This window comes from Carassius auratus, chromosome 22 (genome assembly GCF_003368295.1).
Source record: "Carassius auratus strain Wakin chromosome 22, ASM336829v1, whole genome shotgun sequence".
NCBI lineage: Eukaryota > Metazoa > Chordata > Actinopteri > Cypriniformes > Cyprinidae > Carassius > Carassius auratus.
The window spans coordinates 12,202,947-12,230,800 of record NC_039264.1 but is presented as its reverse complement, the minus strand read 5'-3'; the positions used below and the strand labels follow the sequence as shown (position 1 = coordinate 12,230,800).

The following is a 27,854-nucleotide window of genomic DNA, read 5'->3' as shown; positions in this document are numbered from 1 at the left end:
AGATAGATAGATAGATAGATAGATAGATAGATAGATAGATAGATAATATCAACTGAAACCTAAACTAAGATACATTACATTTGTTTTATTGAAATAAAAACTAGGTGTTTGTTTACGTTTTCACTCAGGCTGGCTAGCTAAAACATTAGCTAAACAAATAATACCACTACCTTGTAACAACAGACAACAGATGGCCTACAACAAAACAGTAACAGACTTAACATAATACAGATTCTTTTATTTGAGTAAGTCAAGTCAAATTTATTTAATGCTTTTAACAATACAGATTGCGTCAGATGACTTCACAGTATTAAATAGGAAAATAGTGTCAATAATGCAAAATGACAATATTAAACACTCAATTAATGTTCAAAACTCAGCTATTATCAATACGAATAAATAAATAATGACAATAAATGAAGTTACTTATTTTATTAATTAGTACTTAAGTGGGGCTGTGCTTCGTCCTGTGTGCGATCTACTTAATACACATTTTGAAGCGTCTTGTCCATCAGCTACTGTAATGGGGAGCCACGCCGTTTAAAAAAACAAACAAACAAAAAACCCTGTTTTAAATAATGCGCTATGACACTTCTGCTCTCTTGTGCTCCATTTGGAACGTTCGAACCTTGCGATGACGTCACTCGCCGGTCCCTGATAAGCGCTTACTCACAGAGTCGACGCGCAGTTGGTGAGAATCGGAGCGTTTGTGAAGACTGTCACTTGAGCAAGTTTACAGAGCGGTAGAAAAAGTCTACTTGCGCGAGTCTGCAGACAGAAACGCACAGAGTACAGACTAAATCTTCGAGTCTACACAGAGTTCGTCCACTCTCGGCATCAAGATGTGCACCTCATCTGAGTCAGTGCCCAAGAGCGCTGTATATGAGACAGAAGCGGCTGCGTGGCTGGATAACATCAGCTTCTGCAGCGGCTTCTGTCAGTGGATCGACGAAGAGTTGAGCGTCGATTCACTGCCAGCTGAGTCCCAGCAGCCTGTGCAGTCAACAAGCGCTTCACAAGCAGAAGCAGAAGCAGAAGCAGTGAGTGCACAGCCTTCTGCTGAGAAAAGCCCAACAGGTCAGACTAGTATTACAAACTGAACTTTCATCTCATTATAAAATAAACTGTGTTTTATTGTTGGGAAATAATAGCAGTATATATATATATATATATATATATATATATATATATATATATACACATACACACACACACACACACACACACACACACACATATAAACTGTGGTCAGATACTGTATGTGGTCTAATACTTTCCTCTTTGGTTTTCTTCAATGAAGAAGTTCCATCTCGAGGCAACAGGAGAAGCAGAATCCATGCCTTCTTCAAGAGAGCATGGAAGGCTGTTAAGAAGCCGTTCCTCCGTTGCAGACGGACAAGAGTGGAGTCCAGTCCTGAAACAGCATCTGTCCCGGGACCCTCTGGGCTCCAGAACGTGCCTGACACCGAGCCGGCATCTGCCTCAGGTCTTCCCAATTGGGAGCCAACGACCGGTGAGTGCGATGTCAGCTCTACCCTCATTTTCTATTATTTTTCAAGTATTATTTTTTACTTCGTAATTCTGATATCACCTAACATGTAAACTTTAACCACGTACATATTGTTTGCTCATTGTTTAAGAGACATATTCCAGCAGTGCTATAATATAAGAGCTGTAATCCTGCCACCTCTTGTGTTTTTCAGAACCTATGTACAGTTTATACACACTGCAGGGATTGATTGGAAAGGGAAGTTTCGGCAAGGTGTTCAAGGCAATACGGAAATCTGACGGCCAAGAGGTAACACGCTTTCACTGAACATTATCCTCATGTCCACTCCATCCAAATGCATGTTTAAAATAAAATACATACTGAAGAATCTGAGAACAATAAATAATAATTCTGTTTTTCATCTCTTTGCAGGTTGCCATTAAAGGACTGTGCAAATTCAACAACAGGCGTTATCTTAAAATTGTAAGTTGGCAAAGATGAAAGAATCCATATTTAGTTGACATATTCAAAGGTGCACACAGATCTACAAAATTTGATATGTGTTTTTATACGTACAGACAATAGGGAACCTTCTTTTCTTCTAATGTGACCCCACATTAAGGGTTTTACCATATTTACTGTAGTTAACACACCACAAATAACAGTGAAAGGTAAAGCCTTGAGCTGGAAAGGCTCTGTTGATTACATGTAAAAATACTAAAGCAGTTTGTTGTGGTTCATAGCCTGGTTGCTCCGCACCTCTGCCTAGAGAAGTGGCTCTGATGCTGCTGTTGAGGCGTCCTCCAGTTAGCCCCTACGTCATACAAATGTACGAGTGGTTTGATCGACCCAAGATCTTCTCTCTTATTCTGGAGTGCCCTCAACCGTGCATGGTCCTGCGAAAGTTCATCACGGTTTCGTCAGGACTGACTGAAACGATCGCGTCCATCTTAATGCGTCAGTTAGTCCTGGCAGTGCAGCACTGCATAGACCACGGCGTTTTTCACAACGACATCCACGCTGACAACATCCTGGTGACCACAGACACTCTGGAGATCAAGCTGATTGACTTTGGCGCCGCTCACCTGTTTGAGAGCACAGGCTACGACACCTGGAAATATTTAGGTGAGCTGGCGTTCTGTATTTATTTTTTATTGCAAAATATTGGGAAAATAAGCGTGGGAAATGAAATGTTCTTGCTTGCAGGAGCAGCAGAGTACTGTCCTCCAGAGGCTTTTTCGCAGCCCAAATACCACGCCGTCCCAACAAATGTCTGGGCTCTGGGCGTTACGCTGTATCTGATGGTGAACAGACGGCTGCCCTTTTACAACATCCGGGAAACATTGGAAGCTTCCCCTAAGTTTTGGAAGCCCACCTTGTCCATAGGTGAGGAAACAGAGACTGATAAACACATGCTTATGTTTCCATATACCTTCAATCATCAGAAGATATGTTCATACATGTCTCCTCCAAACTCTTACAGCATGCCGTGATCTGATTGGCCAGTGTCTGAACCGCGATCCAGCGAAGCGGCCGACTTTAGAGCAGATCTTAGAGCACCCCTGGTTCAAAAGGTGGCTCTAGAATGAAGGCAGGCGAGGGATTCCCTCTCTCATGTGCCTCAGACCTAATCACTCTCCATAGAGGTCAAGTACTGTCATATGTTTCAATTCTAAATGATGTTGAGAAAACAAAACAGTTGTTGACCGCAGAGCACTTTAATGTTCTGGTCCTATTATAGACGACATAGTAATATGATAATATGAAAAGTACTGGACTAGATAGAAACATGATTCCAAATCTTCTTGAGACCATGAACCCAAACAGACCTCTAAAGGACCAGTGTGGACATTAGGGTGTGCTTCCCATCTAACGCTCCTGTGCAGTTAGGGAAATCCACCTAGATGAAAACTTTGAAGAGATATTCCTCTCCTGCTCAGTCGGTCTTTCTAGGTGTGTGTATCCATCATGCACCTGTTCAGTGCAGCACATGTGTCCTCGATGGATTTAGCCACTGTGCTCTCCTGGAAACAGTGAGAGGCAAGCGTTCTGACTAATTTCCTGATATAAAATAAACTTTAATATAAACATTCATTTCTGTCTCTTCACAGATAATGAGTGCAGGGCAAGATGGAAGTCACTTCGAGACAAACACATCAAGTGGAAAAAAAGACAGCAGTTGTCAAGTGGCTCTGGAGCAATGCGTCAACAGGAATGGAAATAAGCTTCAGTGATTTCCTTCCTGAATGTATTTATACAAAATTGAAGGTAATATTTTTTGTAATTGTGGTTATGTAGTCATTTGTATTAATTCACTTCAAATTAAATTAAAAAAAGAGTGCAAGTGCATGACTTGAAGTAGACTTTTAACAGTAGTACAAAATAATGGTACTAAACTCTGCATGCTCTTATTTGTCCCTCAGTTGCTCCTCGGTTGTGTGAGACTTCAGCTCCGTCTTGGCCCTCAGTGACACCCAGACTCTCCGTCCTCTCGTCTCCATCCTGGGCTCATCATCCATCGGCTCAGTCTCCGTCAGTCGGCCCCCTGGTGTTGTCGGCTCCATGGCTCCTCCCTCCATTCACTCCACCCTGGCTCTATGGACTATGTTCCCTCTCCATTGCCTGCCCCACACCTGCCCCCTGATCATCCACCCTCCCTCATCTGTTGGGCTTTTTTTGGCACGAGGGCGTTCGTTTCCGGGGGGGACGAACTGTTATTGTAATAATCTGTTTTGGTTTAAAACCTTCTTCTGTATTTTGTCCGTTCTCGTTGATGTTTATTTGTTTATTATATCTAATGTGGATTTATTTAGCTGTCTCCTGGATATTCTTATTAAAATACCTTTTTTCTTTATCTCCTTCATCCTCGTGTGTTTGTACCAATAACAATGTAAAGGGTGTATCGGCCTGATGTAGGACATTTTTGGCATTTCAGATTTCTGTGACATTGCGATGTGTAGCCAAAAATTAAATCCACAACTAATACCATAAAAAAACAAACAGAATGTGTCCTAAATAAATCGAAAGAGAAAATGCAAATACCACATTCATAAAAGCAATCATAGACATATTGGTGCTCTTAGTGCATATTGCCTGAGAAAATCTGCAGCTTCATCAGACAGATAATACAATATGATAGTTTTTATACATTTATAATAAAGACCAATGCAACTATTATCTTAGACCTGTGTTATTTTATGTAGCTAGAATTCCTGACTGTTCTCAACAAACACAATCACAGCAGGCATAACCTAGGCCTATTTGAAGACAAAAAATAAAACCACAGTTGATGCTTTATGTTAAGTTAAGCTTAACTTTAGGCTAGATCAGCCTTGGTTCAGAATTCATGACAACATTTCAAGATATTTGCCTAATGATTTCTCTTTTAATAAACAATCACATACAATCATAACCTCTAGCAGCTAGCCTGCAAAAAGCTTGAGAATTACCTGAAGGACCTTGATTCCAAATATTCTTGAGACTATGAACCCAGTGTGAGCTGTGTACATTTTTTTTATTTAACTTTAGAATGGAAAAGAGAGATCCGCTTTGCAATATTTCAAGGGTAAATTCTTGTTCAAACACATTTTCTGGTCTCAGTCTGACCGTGAATGGCAAAATAAAACAAGGAGATATAATAGAAAAAGAATAGCGAGTGCTACGGTAAGTGGGTTGTGTTAAATAAAGTAAAAAGAAAACAAGTAGATGGAATATAAAAAATAAAGAACGCTATGTTAAAGGGTAATTTTTTATAAGTAAAAAGAAATGGAATATAAAAAGAATAGAGAACACGAGTTTGTCATTTTTTAAATAAATAAAAACAAAACAAGTAGATAGAAATAGAATACAGAGTGCTTTATAATATATAATACATAATTTATCATAAATATTATTAAAAAATATTCATTTGATCAATACAATTTATTATAATGAAGTTATAATGAACCGATGGAGTTTCGGTTCCTTGCCGCTGTCGCCTCTGGCTTGCTTAGTTGGGGTCACTTCATCTACAGCGATATCATTGACTTGATTGCAAATGAATGCACAGACACTATTTAAACTGAACTGAAATGAATGATGACATAACTGAATTCAATGATGAACTGCCTTTAACTTTCATTCTGCATTGATACATTGTTTTCCTAAGTAATGTTGTTCAGTTGCTTAGACACAATCTGTTTTGATTAAAGCACCATTAAATAAAGGTGACTTGACCTATATATATATATATATATTATGTTAAATGCTTCATCCAGGAGCTGCTGTTTCATCTCATGCTGATCTATATCGATCTGGTGAGCAAGATAATGCTTCCCAACACAGCAGGTGTTGAGAGGGGTTGTTTCTAGGTGATTAATGGAGTGTTGTGTGTATTTTCTAGACAGGGGATTTCTAACTGAGGTCCAGTGACCACCAGGGGCCAGCAGCAACTGAGTGCTGGGGGGTCCGTTGAAAAGTTTATATATATTTATATAAACTTCAGGTGCGTACTGTTTTATTTCTCTCATTCTGGCAAGCGACAACATTACATGGTTCATATCAAGGTCCTTGAGTAAGCGCAGGCAGATCAGCTGAAGTAAAGCCCTAGTTTAACCTCAGCTCAGAAGATAATTCCCTTAAAAGGACAGTTCACCCAAAAAATGACAAATCAGTCTTCATTTACTCAGCCTGATGTCATTGGCCATGTCTTACTCATTTGGAACACAAGAGAAGATATTTTGTTAAACAACACCATCCTCCTCTCAGCACTCAAAGGTAGATGTTGTTTTATTCTTCTGTATGACCAAACACAACTGTATTTTCTTTCACAGATACTCTGGTTGTGGCGACGAAAGAGATGAAACCACTTTAGTTGCTGGACTTGTTGACAGATGATGGAATGGCTCATTTCTTTCTGCCACATCTACTCGAATGCAATGAAATCTCATGATATTTAGCATTTATTTTAGAAAATCAGTGAATCAAAACTAAAGATTTAAAGATCTGGATCTACAGTCTTCCTGTTGCTTAGAATACTGAGAACCAAATCTAGTCTGGACTGTTATAAGCCTACTTAAAAAATACTACTCAGACTACTCAGAACAAATTTAAACAACAAAATCTAGTATTTTTTTTGTTAGATTAGATTATTAGATTAGAAATTAGATTATAATACAGAATCTTGTGTGTTGCTCATTTTGTAAACATTATCTTCTGTATATATTTGTTATATTTTAAAGCTACAGTAACAAAATTCATTTCTTTCTTTTACTATTTTCTCACAGAGTCAGCTCTATTTAATGTCTTCTTTCTTGATCTTATTGTGCAAAAAAATTAAAAAAATCTTCATAACCTTCACCATCTAATTGAATTAAAGAAGTCAAATCATTTTTAATGTTGTGTTGATTTCAACAGTATTTTAACGATTTTCAGCACTTTCACAAACACAAAGTAATTGAAATAACTACAAGTGTTTATTTAGAAAAATCATGGGCGAGTATAGACACGAACTTCCTTTTACAGACGTGTGGAATTTCAACCACTACCAAACATACCCAGGAGGCCTTTTCTTTTTCCTAAAAAACAGAAAAGGACATTATTTAGTTTGTGTAGCTGGTAAATAATGCCCGATTAATTAATCACAAAACAATCATTTGTGCAACTGGGCTTAAGAATTCTTGTGACAACATGCCCCACTCTCACTTTATGTATTAAAGAGCTGAACATGAACATGGAAATCACCATCTTTCTCGAGTACGGTGTATGTGGTCTCCATTCCGGCCTGGATGTGGTCGGTGACGTGACAGTGCAGGAGCCAGGTGCCAGGATACTGCGGACGCATGGTGACCGTCTGGAACGTCCCGGGGAACAGATCAAACACGTCTGCTCGGTGTGTTCCACTGACCTGCAGGAAGAGCCTATGGTCATCACACTCATGCTCTAGGAGATTTCTACATGTGTGAGTGGGATGGATGGATGACCTTGTAGTCAAAGCTGTGGCCGTGGAAGTGTGCAGTGTGTATGTCCACCTCGTTTCCCATTCCCATCAGATACCAGTACACTTTATCTCCAACCTTCATGTTCAGGCCTTTAAGATTGCCGTAGACTAAACCATTGATTCCTGTGATAAACAACAGAAAAACCATTAGTTTATCATCAACACATCTTAACATTTTGGCCATTTTACACTGGAGCTTTTGGTGAATAATAATAACAGGAATATCCCTTATATTTAAATGCTGATGCATTGATATTTTAATTAATAGGGAACATATTTGAGTGTTACTAAAAGTGCCGTAACCACTCTATGAGAAGTTCTCAATTATTTGAGTATTAAAAAGACTGCCTTGCTCACTGTCTGACATGTCCTCATCCTCAAAAACCATGACCAAAACAATGCAATCCAGAGATATCGAACTCACCATGCATCTTGTTGCTTTCGATAAACTCTTCATCCTCTTTAAGTGTCTTGGGAGGGTTTTTAACATGAGCTTTGATGTTGTCATCCAGATACCAAGATTCATTCTCATCAAAGACCATGAAGAGCAGAGCGAACTCCTCAATCTCTTTCTTCAGCCCCAGTGTTCGCGCCAGGCTCTTCTTGCAGATGACCAGTGGACCGATCAAGCCACTGTACATGTCCTGCATGAGAAGACCATCAGATATACTCTGGCTGCTTTCCAAAACCTCTACAGATATAAGTGTGTTACCTTCTAAGACACCTTCTTTGGACCAAATTCTAAGGCAGTTTCATATTTGCACCGAATGCATTTCAATAAAAACAAATGATCCAAAACGATGGACGAGTAAAGAGAAATGATCATGAACTACATTTCAGATACTACCGAAAAAAGTAAAACAAATGCATTCAGTTAATTTAAACTGGCCTGTTTATATTTTGTGTACTTCCAGCTATCATGCTTTTAGCTTAGCAATATGCTAACGTCAAGCTCTTGAAAACAACTGTGATTGAAGTCTCCTTTGTGCTTTCAGGATGCTACACACCATATGATCAAATAATAATAATAATAATAAAAACATTGATAACCATTTGTATAACCACAGATGAACTACAAATACCAAGGTTAGACTATGTTTAGTGTAGCAAAACCAGGATTCATTTGCAGTTACCTTGGTTTAACTGTAGTAACCATTTTAGTTGTAATAAGCCATGGTTAGTTTTTGAATTAATATGAATTCGCCAATAATATGTCAAAAGGTAAAATAGCTATGAATTGCCATAAGATGAATAGGAAGTTCATTAGGTTTTAGTAAACATCAGGCTTGTTTTGAACACTTGTTTCACTTGGTGAGGAAGGTACCTTGATAACGTCTACAGTGGAGTAATACGCTCCGACACTGCATTCCTCCTGCTCTTCTGTCGGCCCAGAACTCTTTGGGAGGTACCAGGTATAAGTCTGAGTTTCACCTTGAGTAAACAATACATGCATTTAGACTTAATAAACTGTCAACTGTCAACATTATTCAACTGTCAGATCTTACCTGGACGTGTCAGGGCCACCTGAGGACTGTCAGTTTTGACTCCATGGGCGTGTATGGAGTACGGCCTCTTAGCCATGTTCTTAAACACAATCTTCACTTTTTCTCCCACTTTACCATGGACCATGGGTCCTGAGACGAGCATATTTTGAAGGTTGACTAACATATACACCAAATTAAAGTCAACAATCAACGTACAGGATAATCTACAAATATTTACCCATAATTCCCAGGTGTTCCATTTCAGCAGATCTCTCCTTGGGTTTGGTGAAGGTGTCATCAGTGTACTCTCTGTACAGCACCTTCTTATATTTCGAACCAATGAATTTGCCTTCTTTCGTTAGGAATTCGTTGCCTGGACTGAATATATCAATATAAAATTGATTTAGAACTTGCGTGTGATACAAACACACACAAAAACAATTCACTTTTCAGAGATTTTTACCTGAATAGTGTTTGGATATTGAATTTAGATCAAAACTACACTAGAAAACAAACTAAACTACATTTAAATTTAGTTGGTCACATTATGTCACAACTCACTCAAGATCAATGGGGTTTGGTGTCACTGATGCAGTTATTTGCTCATAATCTTGACTTTCACTATAGATCTCAAATCTTATCAACATCTGTATGTTCATGCTTTGTATATAAACCAAATCTGGCATCAATGATGCTCAACACCACTGGTGGTTCTTCGTGTATCTTTGCATTTGGGATGCATGAGCAAGGACTTGGAATACCTGTCTTTCAGACCATGGTGCATCTCTCCCTCCCATGTGCGGGTGGGTGAATAGTCCCAGTCCATCTCAACCGCAGCGATGTAATACTTCGACTGGTGTAGCATTGTCTCAGACTGACGGTTCCAGAAGCGACACTTTTCCACCGTGTAGTTGGCTCTCATGCCTCCATGATAGTGATCTGTGGTTTTACATCCCACCTCAAACTGTCCTGCAGACGCCATGTTACATCATCAGAACAGCACAAAATGTGTACAACTCTGATGTTCATCTCAAATGCACAATCATGTAAGTAATGCTCAACAATGTTCAATTAGGTAAAAAAATATTTTGAAGAATTTACAATTTGGTCCACTGACTTTCTTTGTATGGACAGAAATATATTTAAAAAAAAAATGTTTTTCCACAGAAGAAATGCATACAGATTTGGAACAACATTGGTTGAACATGTAAGCTAATCAAAATGAGAATTTAACAACACCATTCTAAGTTGATTAAAATACCATGTCATTAAAATGATACTTTTATCTGTGGCACATAGTTGTTCTTTGTCACAGAGAGATCAAAGAGAGAAGGGATGGGACTGTACCCATGCTGTCAGGCTCCATGATGACAGTGTGAGAGATATGAGGAAACACGTTGATGGTGTCTCTCCTGGTGTCTTTGTAGAGGAACCGGTTGCCCTCAAAGTAAAGCCCATGGATGTCAACCTCTGATCCCAGTCCAGACAGATGCCAGGACACCTTATCACCTTTACACATACTCAAGCCTTTCAGATTCCCATACATGTATCCATTGAGTGCTGTGAATGAAAAACCAAGTATCAGTAAAAAAAAAAAAAAAAATTATATATATATAATGGTTTGTGTGCTGCAGAAATGCAAAAGTGCTTACAGTGCATTTTATTGGACTCTTGAAAGTCTTCATCTTCTTTATTTACAGATTTGGGCTGTTTTACGGATCTGTGGATGTTGTCATCCAAATACCAGCTCAGGTTCTCATCGAACACAGTTGCAAGAAGGTGGAACTCTTTGTCCACATTTTTCTGTGATGGATAAAAAAATATTGGCAAAGCTATGAGCAATAAAGTTATTGCATTGTTGGGAAAATCCAAACCCAGATGAAACCTACACTCTGCTTGCTACCAATCATCTACCAATACTGTAGTCCTTTCATCGCTACACATTTTACAAATGTGAAAATGCTCAGCATACTCCTCCCACACCTGCTTTCCTGATTTGAGGGTTTTAGGCTTGCAGATCAGAAGAGGTCCAACCAGCCCAGAGTTGGTGTCTCTAATGGGATCCACCGCTGAGTAGTACATGTAAGTGATGCAGTCAGGATCTTTTTCAGTTGGTCCTCCACCCTTAGGAACCACCCACTCATACTGGTAGGTGGTGTCAGGTCGGACCAATGCAGCAGGAAGTGGCTCCACCACTCCTGAAAGAAATCAACAACAATTATATTATTTTACAACTAATTTTTTGCCTTATAAATAATATGAAGGACCAGACTTGATTTTACATAAGAATTCCCAAAATGGATTCAGAGCTGAATGGGGACACTTGATATTTGGCAATATTGTCAGCTTGATTGCACAGACACTATTGGAAGAGAACTGAACTGAGCTTGACGATGATACAGTATCACTGAATCAATAAAAAACTGTATTTCAGTCATGACGGAGGGATTGGCATGGTAATGTACATGACAATGTTAATGTGTTTAGTCTTGGTGGAATAGATCTGCTACTGCTGTTGCAGAACAAAGTACTGAGACTTACTACTGCCAATGAGCATGCTGTGAGCATGTAAGAAACACTGCTGCTGCACATTTAATATAACATGTATGAAATAACCCCTATATATAACATACACAAATCACCTTGTAGCAGATCTATACAGGTGGAGCTGGGGGAGGTGGAGGGTTTCTGAAGCAAGCTGCAACTGCAAGCACTGGTCTTATATTTTAATGCTGAGCATGAGCTCATTGGCTATCGATATAGGAGAGAACCAGTCAGCTGCCATGTGATAATTATGTCATTAGGTCAGATTGAGTTAGACCTATTGGACTGCGCCATCTAGAGTTTCATGCCAGCTCTCAACTCTCTATTTTGCTGGAAAAAAAAAACTAAACTGTTTACTATTATCCTCTTTTTAGAGCAGATTAAAAATTTTTTCCAATATTGAAACATTGTTTTCCTGTTTAACATTATCTAAAGCTTCTTTGACAGTCTGTATTGTATAAAGCACTGTTTAAATAAAGGTAACTTGGCTTGAGTTGACTTGGATATTGCAAGGTTGTACAGTCCTGCTCCTGGAGGGTCAATGACCTGTAAAGTTCAGCTCAAACCAGAGCAACACACTTTCATAGAAGTTTCTAGTAATCCTAAAAACCATAGTTGGGTGGTTTTGGTGTGTTTAGTTAGAATATTAGGATTTGACACCTATGGGATAGTGGGTCATGAAACACAGCCAGTACCCATGAGTACCTATATATCGGTTTAGAAAATGGATTGATCAGTAGCTAGTGAATTATAGTGACTATAATATAGTGACTTATTTGTTTATCAAGACTTTTTTTTTTCATATGGAGTAATGTGAACTGTGATTCAGTTTTCCCCTCTGTTCAATGCCAGTAAAGCAAGTCATACGTTCACTATCACTCAGAGAGAGATCTTTGGTCTCTCATGGATTTTGACTTATTTGTTTGATTTGTTGAGTCCAGCCAGGACTGGAAAATACATTTTGCGCAATGACCACTGGCTTTGATGCAATATTAGACTTAGTAGACAACAGTCTGGGTTTGCTTGTCCCTTCATTTCTAGATGTTTCTGTATATCAGTGAGGTATTGTTCTTACTTGCTTCTTTCTTGAGTTCCCGAAGCTTCTTGGCAGTGTATGACTCTGTTTAAAAAACAAATGGAAAAGGATGATATTTAGTTTAGGTCTGTCACCCATTTTTATACATTTATTCAGAGAGGTTTATTCTTTACCTTCCAGGACGTTGTGGTAGAGAGTTCCATCCATTTCTATGTTATATTGCACCCCATGAGGTTGGATACTATAGGGCCTACTTGCTTTATTTCTGAATGTCACTTTAATTGTGTCCTCTTCCTCTGCTCTGATGACCGGACCTAAAAAAATATCCCATGAACACCAATTTCTAATTTGAAAAATCTCATAACATTTAAAGCTGTCACAAATTCACTGCTGTTCCTTCTGCTCTGTGGACAACATTTGTGTACACTGTAGTTTCATTACCCAGAATTCCAAGATGCTGCTCCTCAGGGGTCCTCTCTTTGCGTTTGGAGAATGTGTCATCAGTATATTCCACATACTGGACCTTCTTGTATTTACCACCGATGTGATCATTGCGGCTATCAAAGAAAGTATCTGATACGCTGTGGATTTTCAGAGACACAAGTTTACACAAGTTGACTTTAAAATGTATCTCAGTGAAGAGTTTAAAATGATATTTTACCTGTCATCAGCTAGTTTCTTCCCTGAATACTGGTTTATCCCCGTTGGCCCATAATCCCAAATGACTTCCTCAGCAGCAATGAAATACTGTCTCGTTTCTCCAAATGGTCTGGGTTTATGCACATTTGGGAAACACTTCTTAATCTCAAAAATGGCTTGCATGCCGGCTAAAAATGGGGAGAAATGTCATTAAATGCAACACAAAAAAATCTAACAATGCAGAATGCACCCATATTTTCTTTCTGTACCTTCCAGATGATCATTGACCTGACAGCTGAGGAGCCACTCTCCGGGATTATCTGCCACCATCTCTACATTCACAAAAGTAGCCGGGAACAGACTAACGGTGTCAGTGTGGTGCCGTTTGTCCGTCAGGATCTGTCCGTGGAAGAAGGCTGAGTGGAGGTCCACCTCGTTCCCCATCCCAAACAAGTGCCAATGGATCTTATTGCCCATGCACATACTGAGGTCCGGCAGGTTACCGTAGACATACCCGTTGATAGCTACAGTAAAGTTCAGAAAGGACGTTAAGATTTCTGGACGGTTCACAGAATTGTTTTAATTAATAGAAGTACTTAGGATATACTATATAGTAGCTATACTAGTATTCTAGGGAATTCATAAAATGTGCCTAGAACAGGGTTTGATCTGATGGCCTGTTCACAGTTCATTAGACATTATTCTAGGACATTATTACTGAACTCACAGTGCATTTTATTGCTCTCCTGGAAGCCTTCATTGTCCTTGTTGACTTTGGCAGGAGCTGTGCAGTAGGTCTTGATATTTTCATCCAGGTACCAGCTGAGGTTCTCGTCAGACACCGTGAACATGAGGGCGTAAAGATAGTCAGCTGTCTTGTCCCCATGCACGTCTAGAGAGCCTGAGAATTGCAAAACACCAAAGAATCATTCATTGTTAGTGGACTATATCAGAACTTAAAGTGTGTTAATTACAGTATACAGTGACTTTCTTGGGAGTCAACTTTTTTTATATGAATTTCGATAAATAATGTTAAAAAAGTACATTATCATTTGAGTCATCATTTGCATTCCAAATTGTCACTGTGTAGCAGCTAGCCAGATGATCATTGCGTAATATGCATAAAACTTTTACTCTTTACGACTTTTTTCCCCCAAGTCTTAACAGAAAGTTTCACATTTCAAATTTGTCATATAATTACAAATATTGACACATATCAAATAAAAAACTAGATAAAACATGTCTCTCCTTCTTCAGTTTTATCCCTCAGACTTTAAAAGCATAAACGAAAATATTGCCTGTAAAATACAATCTAATGTATGCTTTTAAACCCATAAATTCATTAATAATTAACATTTTCACATTAATTATTGTTGTGTTTATTTTAGGTTTAAACCTGACTAAATCATCATATTTGAAGTGGAACTACATTTCTACATTACGATTGCTTGTATTTGAACCCGCAACATTACTGAGAGATCCTAACATTTGAACTTTGAAGTGAAAAGAAAGGTTTGTACCTTTTTTACATATAATGAGAGGTCCAATGAGACCTGAGGCGATGTCTTTGGGGGCGTTAACATGTGAGTGGTATATTCTGGTCAGACAGTTAGTTTCATCTTTTCCAGGACTATGGGAAGCCGGTAGGGTCCAAACATAGGTGAAAGACTTTTCAGGGGCCACTGAATCATCAGCTTTCTCCACCTTTTCTGACGAGTCGGGATATAGTGCTCCTGGAGATAAAGACCATGATAATCAATTTGTGAGCAAGAGTATGTTATCAGAGGAATTCAAGCACTTGTTTGACATCACCTTCATTGGTCTTGTTGTAACTGAGGCCGTGTGCATGGATGGAGTACGCTCTTTTGGCCGTGTTCTTCAGGTGCACAATAACTACGTCACCTTCTTCTGCACTAATGAGGGGTCCGAGGAAGCCCAACCACTTGGGTTTTTCTATCTCCTGCCTGTAGGTGGCGTCAGTATATTGCAGGTACACTGCCTTCTTATACACCCGCCCAATCCGCTGTTCTCCCCTCTCCAGAAACACCCGTGCTTCTCTGCCAAACACCAAAACATAATCATCCATTTAGTTTTTACACGCACGCGGGTTTGCTGAAGATCCAGACTCTGAAGCTGCATTCGCAATGACTACTAAATATATGTAGAAACAAAGCAACAGGAGCTCATTCACCATTCATTGTTGAAATGATTCATTTTCAGCAAAAAAAGTAAATAACTGGAAATATATAAGTGAAATTGTCATTAAAGTTCCAAAGAATTATACAATAATCTAAATAGCAACTAGAGTGCATTTAAAATGATTCAATGTTTACTAAAATGTCGTAAGCTAATTTCTTGCAACTCATAACTCAGATTTATACAGTGTTTGTACTCACTCATCTTCTTTTATGGTTTTGTTCTGAATCAGGTTTTTACCACTAGGAGCATAATCCCACTGAATCTCCTTAATGGCAAAAAAATATTCCCTTGTGATAGAAGACGCGATTCCAGCGCAACACAAAACCCCGATCAGTGTCCACTGCAGCCCCTTCATTTCGGTTGCCTGGGATTTGACTGTCAATATGGAGCAGATGCTTCACCTCTTTAAATGATGAAGGGTGACCGCAGTCAGCCAATCACAACAGACCTGAACAGGGTAAATTCGGCACTCTGGCAATACATGACCTCATGAATTTACTGGCAGTATGTGACCTAATGAACTCTTGGAAACTCCTGTCTGTCAGAAAACCCTATGTCAGTTTGCAATCATCAACCATCTGTCTGATAAAGCTTGTGTCTGAGTCAGTGTAATATCCCCCATTGTGGATGCTTTGAATTAATTTTGAGACATGTCTTGGTTGTACAATTTATAGATACAATACCAACCAAGCAAACAAAATATTATATGAACTGGATAAGATTTGTAAAGAAAAGTAATCACCCCATTTCTTGAGTGTGTTTGTGCATGATTGACGTGATAAACACTGCTGACCAGAAAACCCCAGCTTGTACGCATTGCGTAAAAAATCAATAGGGTTTGGGGTATTTGTCTCATGTTGAGTTGAGTAATGTTTGTCTGTTGGAAAGACAGCAGAGACCAGGACAACTAGAGCCCCAGATACAGATCCCCTGTAAAGACCTTGTCTCAGAGGAGCACCAGGACAAGACCACAGGAAACAGATGATTCTTCTGCACAATCTGACTTTGCTGCAGCCTGGAATTGAACTACTGGTTTCGTCTGGTCAGAGGAGAACTGGCCCCCAACTGAGCCTGGTTTCTCCCAAGGTTTTTTTCTCCATTCTGTCACCGATGGAGTTTCGGTTCCTTGCCGCTGTCGCCTCTGGCTTGTTAAGTTGGGGTCACTTCATCTACAGCGATATCATTGACTTGATTCAAATAAATGCACAGACACTATTTAAACTGAACAGAGATGACATCACTGAATTCAATGATGAACTGCCTTTAACTATCATTTTGCATTATTGACACTGTTTTCCTAATGAATGTTGTTCAGCTGCTTTGACCCAATGTATTTTTTTAAAAGTACTATATAAATAAAGGTGACTTGACTTGACTTGTTGGGACTTGACAACTCAGGGGTTGAAATACTTTAAAACTCAATTTAAATGCACTGTGACAGATCATTTTTAAATAATAAATCAAGCTAAACTGTGCTAATATTTGTTGACAAATTATACCTCACTACTCATGAACAGGAGAGATACATGTAGGGCAAAGGTCAAGAATTGGCCCCAGTGTTGTTTGTACAGAATTACAAACAGATAAAATGATCTTACAATAAAGTCAACATATAAAACAAACATTTTTAGCAACATGAAGTCGGCTTAAAGGTCTCACACACTATGCCAAAGAAATTTCAGGAATGTATATGAGGATTAAAATGAGTGAAATGTAGCCATCTAGGAAGGGCTGCAAAGCTATTTTAAAGGTTGTAGGACTCCGAAGAACCACAGTGACAACCACAAATCTCTAAATGGATAAAACTTGGACCACAGTCGGCCGACCTACCAAAACTCCTTTAAAAGCATATCAACATCTCATCCAGGAGGCCATAAAATAGCCAAGGACAACATCCAAGGAGCTGCAGGAATCATTGAAACCAACAGAGGTCAGTGTTCACAACTCCACATCAACAAGACATGCCAGAAGAGGCATCCCGAGGAAGAGTGACAAGGTCAAACCCACTGCTAATCCAGATGAATGAGCCAAATCAAATGTACTTTTAGGGATTTATAATGTTCATGTTTTCAAACGTATAATCTTTGTAGTTAGAATATCTCAGTTTCTTCATTCCATATTAAGGCTTGTCAAAATGTTCCCAAACACACCTTGATGATCCTTAAACCATTTGAGAGGATGATCTTTTAGCAGGAGGTCTTTCTGTCTGGAGCGTGTATGTTCTTTCTCTTGCTGGTGCAGGTTCTCTGTGAGTGCTCTGGTTTCCTCCACAATCTAAGTTGTGCCTATGGCCTGAAAAACTGGAATAGGGTCTAACATAAGTTTATGTGTATAGAACGTCTAACACGTTAAAAACGGTGTTTCTGCATTGCAAAAAAACACATTAGTTCATTAGTCAGAGAAATCTTTCATGTTGGCAAGTTTTGCAGTTAACATTGTAAAAAGCTACTTTCTCTCACTAAGAGATAAGCTGTATTGCATATGTGGGCTTGTTTTAGCATCGTTTCACCACAACCACTAACTAAACATTAGTGCTCAAAGAAGCTATATACTGACAATCCTGAGCACTGAAGCTGTAACATCCCTGTGAGCCTAAATTGATTGGAAGATGGATGGGTGGACTCTGTTATATGGAAGGAAAATGTCTGTGAAGCACAATGATCCCAAGCAAAAGAGTAAATAGACCCCTGAATTTCTAGTTGAAACTGAAAGCGATTGAGCTGCTGTGGCAGGACTTTATTCTATACTATACAGTTCATGCTTTAAGTGTAAAACCTCCAACAGGGCTGAACGAAAGCAGTTCTGCGAAGACGAGTGGATGACTAACCTCTTGTTATCTAATGCATTTTGCTACTAAAGTTGGCTTGACCAATGGATGTATGGATGTATGGATGTATTTTAGAGACTGCTTACTCAGGTTTTCCACAAATAAATCACAAATAAATTTCACAGCTCTGTAGATGAAGAGTTTATGCTCATATACTTGTGTAGCTTATGTTGGGCCAGAAATCTGCATGCTCTCAAATAATGTGCCAAGATGATCTGGGCAAGATCTACAGTATATATTATATATACACCCATTTATGTTCCAGAGATTATTGCTGAGACTGGATGATGAGTCTTACGTTATCCAACATTTCCCAAGGGATTTATTTGACATTTCCTTGTATTATAATTGTGAAAACCACAAAATTTGAAATTATACACAAAATTAACAAACAGAAAAAACTGGTCTAAAATAAGACCTATTTATTCATTGATGGAAATATTAAAAACAGCTTTTATAGGTATATAAAACAACATTCATGGTCTATACTTCTATCACTCTCAATATTTAAATAATTTACAAAACATGTTCCAATGCAAAAGGAACAGAGCTCATACAAAAATACAGTTATATTTTAGCAAAATGCACATCGCAGGTAGAGTACAATGCAAATGTTTGTTTTAAACAGAAAACATGCACTGCTAAGACAAACTCAGCTGGAGTGATGTGGAAATGTCCCGATGCATTCAGCTCAAACGTGTTAGTGTTTACATTATTTTATCCGAAGTGACTTTCGTGGCATGGTGAAGTGTGTGATTGACAGATGCCTCGGCTCTCTGATGAACCCGCGGCTCTGCTGCAGATGAGCAGTCCTGTTTCTGACCGACCGAGGCTGGAAAACGCTCCGTCCTCAAGTGTTTAGACTGTACTCCTGTTTGTAGCAGCACGGCCGGCACACTGCGTTGACCAGTCCGCCGACGAGCTGCAGGAAACAGAGGAGGAACTCCAGGGCGCTGAGACCCAACAGGATGGACAGCAGCGTCACATTCCACTCCACTATGTGTGCCGGCTGGAGGCATTCGGACCACCTCTCTCGAGCAAACAGATACCTGAACAAATGGAGGAAAGGAGTTCAAGACTTGTTTCTTATGAAGTCACCATCAAAGCATTTTCGAAAAAAAAAAAAAAAGAGCTCATACTTTCCGCCATCATGCTCAAAAGGATAGATCCAATCGTTCTGAGAGAAGCAAAACGGCCCCTTCAAGAGCGCCATGGTGGAGATCAGGAAGCAGTATGTTGAACCGGCTAATCCCAGCAGAGCCGCGAACACCGAACCACACATCTACACACACACACACACACAACGTGCAACTGATGAATCTGGCTGATCTGTACAACATGTCTTCCTTCCCAACACTCACCGCACAGCTGTCTGTTCCGCAGGAATCCACACACTTCCCCATCCCCAGAAACACGCAGGCCGGTATCAGCATCTGAATGTGGACAATGAGTTCTTAGAACAATACGACTGTCTAACTGAGTGATTGCACATCATTTCCGCTGGCATAAATGGAGTATCCAACAAGAAAAAACATCTGGAATGGAACAATGGATTTAAGTGGGATAAGTCTGGAGATGTCAGCAACAAAGAAAGAGCAGGTCAGAAGTACACCAGTGTTGCATTTTGATAAAATGAGTATACTACAAGCACATTCACATATTTATGTACATATTAGGTATACTTATCTGGTCTACTTTAAGTCTGCTAAACTGGAACAAGTAATTTTGTGCTCAATGTACATTGCAGAAATTGTGTGGAAGTAGTGCTGAATATATACTGAAGTCTGATTAAGCTGAGGAGGAAATATTGCAAGGATACTTTAAATATCTTGCATTTAAAGGCCGATATTATTCAGCGATCAAAAAATCCTCATCAATAGTGGAGTTAAAACACCTTTTAGGCTTAATATTGAGAAATGTGCATTGTGCACAAGTGATACTTCAAATAAAGTTGAATTATCTTTTCTTGTAATATAAGTTAGTCTCGAGTAATATGTCAATAAATATGATAAAATGTTACTATAGAACTATGGAATATAATAGAACTTATACTTATTTGTTTTTTACTAGGGGTAACAAATTAGATATCTAAAGATTTAGACGTTTACAGGAGTTTATAAGTGTTTACTCATAAGAGTAAAGACTTTGGTATTCTTGTTTCCTCAGCTGTATGTTTTGTGGATTAGGCTCCTTTCATCCACTTGTTTAACCGTTAGCTTTCCATTAAGTTGTTCATTGTTTCCACACTTTGACCAGAAACTAAAAAATACCCCAAAAGTTTAGTTTGGGGCCCAATCTTATTTTCAAGTATTGTATTGTAACGTCATTTCAGAAATTCACACTCGTATGAAAGGTCCGCCCCTAGACCCACCCTAGTGTTAACCCTCAAGAAGGACAGGGTAGATTGTACAAATCCACCAACAATTGACCAATCTTTCAAACTATTTTGAGAGTGTTGCTCGGTTTACACACACAGCTGCACAGATGAGCTTCTGAACAGTTTCCTAAACCAAAACCAAAGTGTTCTTATACACATTTTTGAGTTAAATTGGTGATTTGTCATTAGCCTGATAACCCTTTGCAACCTAACCCTAACTCATGATTATATAGCTACTTAATCTTTAATTAACATTGAGCTTTTTCACACTTGAATTAAGACATAAAATTTCTTCATTGGAATGGTTGGGTCGCCCATAGTGCAATCAGTGTTTGTCCCGAAACCTCAATCCACCAAAACTACTCCTGTCTGCCAACCACCAGGACACAAGAAAACATTCACACCGACACAAATCTGATACTCACCACCAAACCACCTCCACCAATTCCCATGAAGTACCAGACATAGGTGGTCACATGATTATTCTTAACGTAGCTGATCTTTCCGTCGGGAAAGAAGAGCAGGATGTTTGCTACGATGCAGCAGGTGGCGAGAGGGATGAGGGCGAAACCCAGAGACCTGGCGAAGGCCAGAGAAAACATCTTCACACGGAGCAGAGGGAGCGAGGCCAGGCGGCTGTAATCCCGGACAGGAAAGTAGGGTGGTGGACGGAGGAGAGGAAGGGTTTTAAGAGACTACCCCCCTCCTCGGCCCCCCAAGAGGAGGAGGAGACAGGAAACGGGCTGACATTATAAAGTATGACTGGAAACTCTCTGACAGACGATATGACTGGGGGGGGGGTGAAAGATGCATTCCAACATAAACGTTTTACAGTTTAACTTCACATCACAAGCTTTGAGCTCAAGGTTGTGAAATTACAAGGTGCTTTATAGAAAGAGAATCAAATGTGATATTTCTATCAATATCCACCTTTCAGTATCCACTTTTTTCACTAGCAGGTCGACAATTGAACAAAATGCGTTTATTTATGATCTCTTTTATTACAAAACATACAAAGATTAAGCAGTTTTGTGGTAAAAGGAAAAGAATAATAATAATAAATTTAGTTTTTAACATAGTCAGAACTGGTATCAGCTATTCATTCTTATTTCTAAACATATTGTACCTACATAAGCTTTTAAAGGATCCAAGATTTCAGACATGCCATCGATTAGAAGAACCATTTTGGAGCCAGTTTTAATAATATAACAAACCTTTGTTCCATAGAGAACCTTTTTTTTTGGAAAGGTTCCACTGGTTCTTTTTGGAACCATCAAGAACATTTATTTTAAAAAGGGGGCCCGTTCAGAAGTTTGGAGTTGGTAAGATTTTGAAATGTTTTTGAAAGAAGTCTTGCATGCTCAGAAAGACTGCAAACAAACAGTAAAAACAGTAATACTGTGAAATATGATTACAATTTAAAATAACGGTTCTCTCTTTGACTATATTGTAAATGTGAAGCTGTATTTTCAGCATCATTCCTCTATTCTTCATCTGATATGATGATTTGCTGCTCAAGAAACATGTCTGATTATTATCAATGGTGAAAACAGTTTAGTGTTTACACTTCTAATCTGACACTGTAGATGGCATCGCTTACTGTAAGGTAGATCACACTCATGAAATCGCTTTGATGTAAAACTCTTTCTCCCAGACAGTAACGAGATGCAACAGATAGAAAAATGTAGACTTTTTCCTGAAGTTTCCTTAGTTTCTCCCAGAGAAAACAATGTTTCTCCTTTAGCTTTCGGAAGTGATGTCAAAAAAGATATTGAGGAGAACAGCTGAGACAACACTGCACTTGACTGGAAATCAATGAAAACAACATTGGTTAAAAAACAAACATATTGTTACTGCGTCCTAGCACACTTTTGTTTATGGTGGAAAAATCTGTGTTGAAGCAGATGAATCTGAAGGATCAGAATGATATGTCTGCAGTGTTTGTGTGATCCAGTATTAGCCGTTGCTGTAATCAGGCTTTATGAATAAAACGGCCTGTTATGGGGAAGTATGGCAGTATATTATGTAACTCAACAGTTTTCCACAGAGGACACAGACGCCCACTGCTGTGTTTGCTTGAGCTGTGTGCCGAGGGGCTCCGAGAACAAAACATACACTTGTGTCTTGAGAAACATCTGTGATATGACAAAAAAGAGTTTTGTGGAACAGCCTTGATGAACTTCATCATCATCTGATAGTGGTGAAATCTCAATGTATTCAATAACTCAGATTTCAGTGTGCCATTGATTTAAACCATTTACATTTTTGTACATAATATGTGTTAAGAATAGTTCAGTTTCTTGATTTCTAGTATAAACATATAAAAACTCTTGAATCAAGATAAGAGATGACTTAAGATAATTCTTGTTTTATGAAAAAAAAAACATTTTATTAATAATTTTATAAAACATATTAAAATGTAGTTAGTTTTTGCTTAAAACAAGGCAAAATATTTATTATTATTATTATTATTATTATAAAAAACGACTTACAATCTTATATTGTCAAGTAAATGCATCTTGATTCAAGCAAAGGATATTCTCTTTAAGTACACTTAAGTGGCCTTTGATTTAATTAAAATCTGAATTCATTTTTTAAGATTTTAAGATTATTTACACTACAAGAATATTTTTTTCCCCCACAAGGCTTTTAAATGTTGTGAAGCGGTGCTTAAACATGGTAAAATCACCAGTGTTAACAGGTACATCAACTACTATAATAAACAGGCATTCATATATTCTTCCATAAAGTGATATTGTTCATTACAGTGACTTCTGGCTATTGCTGAAGAATTGGTTCTTTTAAAACATGGCTCATCCAATCCTATCTTTCCATTATATAAACCTGTTTGAATGTTTCTTTCTCACGGTTCTCTTTTTTTCTTAAAGATTTCCCTTTATGAGAGCAAATTAATCAAACTATTGGGCAATGTAAACAAAGGATGGCTATGGACATGACTTCATGATTAATGTAACAAGTTTATTCTTGTAGTTGGTCAAATCAGTCGTGCGTTTCCTAAAGAGACACACTTCTCCTCCACCCGACTTCCTTTCTGGAGAATGGCTGAGCAAATTCCGGCATCGTGACACATGTGGAGGGCCTTTGTGATTCAGTTATGTGTTACAGTGTCACACCCAGCCGCCACCGGACAAGTGTGAGCGTTCAACTTCAGACTTTAATGCACAAAGATATGAGAGGAAAGAAGAAAAACACTCATTCATCTGTCTGAATCACTGTATTCATCTCATCTGTGAGATATTCCACATCTTTGCTCTTTTGTTCACATTAACAAAATAAAAACAGAAAAAAAGCCAATTAAACCAAATAAAAATAACATATTGAATCTTCAGTCATTCATATGAGCATGCATCTAAAAGCACATAGAGGATATTAAACAGCAGTTCTAGGAATAAGACAATCAGATAAACAGTGTGTGCATAATTATTAGGCAAATCCATGTTCTGGTCATTTTGTCTTACCAATTCCAAACCAATCCAAACTTGATAACTACTATTTTGCATGTAATAATTAATTGATATCTTATAGTTAACGAGGCAACAGAGGGTAAAATGCCTTATATTCAGATGTGTTTAATTATCAAGTTTTTCTTTCACGGGTAAAAAAATGTGATTTAATAAAAATAGTTTTAATTACAATCCAGAAACAGCCCGTAATATAATCAGCAGTGCTGTTGGGTTCACAGCAGTTAATTCATATGTTCTACTACATAGTCTAAATTGCAGAGTTGAGTTTAACTTAAAGACACATATGAGATGCACTTGGCTTGCAGATTGTGACACACTTTCTGACTCGCCTACAGTCCGCTGTTCCCACGATACGTTCACAGTCACAGTCAGTTCGGCACTCTTTTTAATAGACGTCCACAGTTGACACATTCAGTTGCTGCATCAGCTGTCAAGTTTTGCATTACAACAAGCACATACACAATAACTACATTTATTACATTGTACAATTACATTGTATAATGTAAGTGCATATTAATTAAAGATACCTTATATAAAGTGGGACCAAACAATTAAATCCTGAATTAGGAATAACTATCTTTATTCATTTCCAAAATATATGCTCCCGAGTCATTGTACATGCTTGTTATAATGCCCAAAATCATCATTAAACAGTCCATATCACTGGTGTCATTTAACTTAAAAATAATGTCATTAAAGCTGGGATCATTTCATTTATTGTTTAAGTGAATAAATTATAATTGCAGTATTGCACTATGACCCATAAAACTTAAGTTATTTTTCTGAAAACACTGCTCTTACAGTAGTTATACACATTTATTTGAATTCTGCTTCAATTCAAACAAATACACACAATAACTGTTTGTTTGCTAAATAAAATAAAAATATATTCCTTTTTTTCCCACATATAACCCAATATAATCGGTCTTGATGTGAGAAGATTTATAGTTCTGTAAACCGTAAAATATAACCACCTGCCTGTGCCAAATGCTATAATAATCATATTACATGTATTAATATAAACTATGCCATGAGTAGGCACGGTTTATTTTTAGTGACATCTTAGTGATCTTTTAATATTTTTAATTGGAAGTAGCCGTTGGGACTGTTCAAAAACACATGTGGGAACTAGCTTATTAAGTAACATCTGACGTGAGCGTGCTATCTTTAAATAAAGCAGATAATATACAGTCATATACTCTGAAATGTGCCTGATAAGAATTTTAACGGTTAATTTTTAGCTGTTTTAAGCAACATGCACAGCAATGATAAGACTGAGTTTTGTTTGGGTGAGAGGTTAACGATCTTCAGGCTCTTCTGAAGGTTTACAAACACAGTAAATCTGTGCCGAACTGAGATAAACACAGTGGTTCTCTTCTCAAGGGCTTTTAAATGTAAATTTTCCCACTCTAAGCTGTTCATGCTTTCAAATCAAGCATGCTTTGTGCTGAAGGTTTGTGGTCAATTTAGTTTCTGTTCATGAGATTACTTCTTTCCATCTTTCCTGTAAGCATCTTCTCTTGCTTCTCTGTTTTTGATGCTAAAATACAGTTCCTTTCCCCCGTGTTCATTGTCATAACTACGGAAGCCCATTTCCGCCACTGAATAAAAAATCTAATTAAAAGTAATTGATTGAATTTATCTCACAATTCTGACTTTTTTTCTCAGAACTATGAAATATAAACTCGCGATTGCGATATATAAAGCCAGAAATGAGTGATGTAAACTCGCAATTGCGATAAAGTCAGAAATGAGTGATGTAAACTCGTAATTGCGAGATATAAAGTCAGAAATGAGTGATGTAAACTCGTAATTGCGAGATATAAAGTCAGAAATGAGTAATGTAAACTCGTAATTGCGAGATATAAAGTCAGAAATGAGTGATGTAAACTTGCAATTGCGATATATAAAGTCAGAAATGCGTGATATAAACTCGCAATTGCGAGATATAAAGTCAGAAATGCGCGATGTAAACTCGCAATTGCGATATATAAAGTCAGAAATGCGTGATGTAAACTTGCAATTGCGAGATATAAAGTCAGAAATGCGCGATGTAAACTCGCAATTGCGAGATATAAAGTCAGAAATTCGTGATGTAAACTCACAATTGCGAGATATAAAGTCAGAAATGAGTGATGTAAACTCGCAATTGCGAGATATAAAGTCAGATATGCGCAATGTAAACTCGCAATTGTGATATATAAAGTCAGAAATGCACGATGTAAACTCACAATTGCAAGATATAAAGTCGAATGCGCGATGTAAACTAGCAATTGCGAGATATAAAGTCAAATGCTCAATGTAAACTCGCAATTGCGATGTATAAAGTCAGAAATGCGTGATGTAAACTCGCAATTGTGAGATATAAAGTCAGAAATGAGTGATGTAAACTCGCAATTGCGAGATATAAAGTCAGATATGCGCGCTGTAAACTCGCAATTGTGATATATAAAGTCAGAAATGCACGATGTAAACTCGCAATTGCAAGATATAAAGTCAGAAATGCACGATGTAAACTCGCAATTGCGAGATATAAAGTCAGAAATGCACGATGTAAACTCGCAATTGCGAGATATAAAGTCAGAAATGAGTGATGTAAACTCGCAATTGCGAGATATAAAGTCAGATATGTGCGATGTAAACTCGCAATTGTGATATATAAAGTCAGAAATGCACGATGTAAACTCGCAATTGCAAGATATAAAGTCAAATGCGCGATGTAAACTAGCAATTGCGAGATATAAAGTCAAATGCGCAATGTAAACTCGCAATTGCGATGTATAAAGTCTGAAATGCGTGATGTAAACTCGCAATTGCGAGATATAAAGTCAGAAATGCGCGATGTAAACTCGCAATTGCGATATATAAAGTCAGAAATGCATGATGTAAACTCGCAATTGCGAGATATAAAGTCAGAAATGAGTGATGTAAACTCGCAATTGCGAGATATAAAGTCAGAAATGCGCGATGTAAACTCGCAATTGTGATATATAAAGTCAGAAATGCACGATGTAAACTCACAATTGCAAGATATAAAGTCAAATGCACGATGTAAACTAGCAATTGCGAGATATAAAGTCAAATGCGCAATGTAAACTCGCAATTGTGAGATATAAAGTCAAATGCGCAATGTAAACTCGCAATTGTGAGATATAAAGTCAAATGCGCAATGTAAACTCGCAATTGCAATATATAAAGTCAGAAACACGCAATATAAACTCGCAATTGCGAATCATGAAGTCAGAAATGCGTGATATAAACTCACAATTGCAAATTATAAAGTCAGAAATGCGAGATATTAACTCGCAAGTTTTTTATCTAATAAAAGTATGACTTTTTATCTTGGAATACTGACATTTTTTTTACTGGCAGAAGTTGTTTTCCATACATTAACCTTCATTTACCAGTAATGCAGATATTTATATCATGTTTGTCTAAAATCATTCAGTACTTGAAATTCGTGTGATCTGATGGTGTAATGTGCTTACCTGCACAAGGCCATGTGGTTTCAGCAAAGCTTGCGTTCACATGGGGGGATTACGGTATGATACGGCCCTCTCGCCTGGGCCTGCCGTTACCACGACAACCGTCCAGACAGAAAATAGCACCTTTGTTCTGTTCCAGTTACAGGACGAGAGATGGAGAGAGGGGGCGATCCTACACAAACGGTGTAGACAATACATTACAAATCACACTGTGACCAGGATATGACCTAATAAAGTCTTTCCTTCGGTCTCCTCTATTTCATCCAACCACATGCGGTCAATGAAAAAACACTAACAGGCAAAACATTTAAC

The 27,854-nt window shown here is 38.1% G+C and overlaps 3 protein-coding genes across 6 annotated transcripts; 1 reads left to right on the top strand and 2 right to left on the bottom strand.

Annotated features, from left to right (window-relative positions):
* Nucleotides 1–669: 669 nt before the first annotated feature.
* On the top strand, nt 670–4,326 carry LOC113040656 (serine/threonine-protein kinase pim-2-like). Of its 4 annotated transcripts, XM_026198936.1 has the most exons (9): nt 670–1,077; nt 1,301–1,513; nt 1,704–1,798; nt 1,922–1,972; nt 2,233–2,614; nt 2,696–2,875; nt 2,973–3,442; nt 3,601–3,757; nt 3,913–4,326. In XM_026198936.1, the coding sequence occupies exons 1-7, from the start codon at nt 843–845 to the stop codon at nt 3,071–3,073; spliced, it is 1,257 nt and encodes a 418-aa protein (XP_026054721.1). In that variant the 5' UTR covers nt 670–842; the 3' UTR covers nt 3,074–3,442; nt 3,601–3,757; nt 3,913–4,326. The 4 variants fall into 4 exon arrangements, with proteins under 4 accessions (XP_026054721.1, XP_026054720.1, XP_026054718.1 ...); XM_026198935.1 differs by having other exon boundaries at nt 2,233–2,875; nt 2,973–3,135; XM_026198933.1 differs by having other exon boundaries at nt 2,233–2,875.
* Nucleotides 4,327–6,923: 2,597 nt separating this feature from the next.
* Nucleotides 6,924–15,768, bottom strand: cp (ceruloplasmin). Its single transcript, XM_026197768.1, has 20 exons — nt 15,566–15,768; nt 14,982–15,226; nt 14,690–14,902; nt 13,897–14,070; nt 13,439–13,693; nt 13,192–13,357; nt 12,972–13,111; nt 12,704–12,844; nt 12,570–12,614; nt 10,934–11,148; nt 10,603–10,753; nt 10,298–10,510; nt 9,712–9,919; nt 9,189–9,328; nt 8,972–9,100; nt 8,791–8,897; nt 7,891–8,110; nt 7,450–7,589; nt 7,211–7,373; nt 6,924–7,044 (listed from the first exon to the last, which is right to left on the bottom strand). Exons 1-20 carry the CDS (start codon nt 15,721–15,723, stop codon nt 7,004–7,006), a joined length of 3,264 nt encoding a protein of 1,087 aa, XP_026053553.1. The 5' UTR covers nt 15,724–15,768; the 3' UTR covers nt 6,924–7,003.
* Nucleotides 15,769–18,483: 2,715 nt separating this feature from the next.
* Nucleotides 18,484–21,249, bottom strand: tm4sf18 (transmembrane 4 L six family member 18). Its single transcript, XM_026197767.1, has 4 exons — nt 20,998–21,249; nt 19,557–19,628; nt 19,335–19,477; nt 18,484–19,244 (listed from the first exon to the last, which is right to left on the bottom strand). The coding sequence occupies exons 1-4, from the start codon at nt 21,172–21,174 to the stop codon at nt 19,046–19,048; spliced, it is 591 nt and encodes a 196-aa protein (XP_026053552.1). The 5' UTR covers nt 21,175–21,249; the 3' UTR covers nt 18,484–19,045.
* Nucleotides 21,250–27,854: the final 6,605 nt, after the last annotated feature.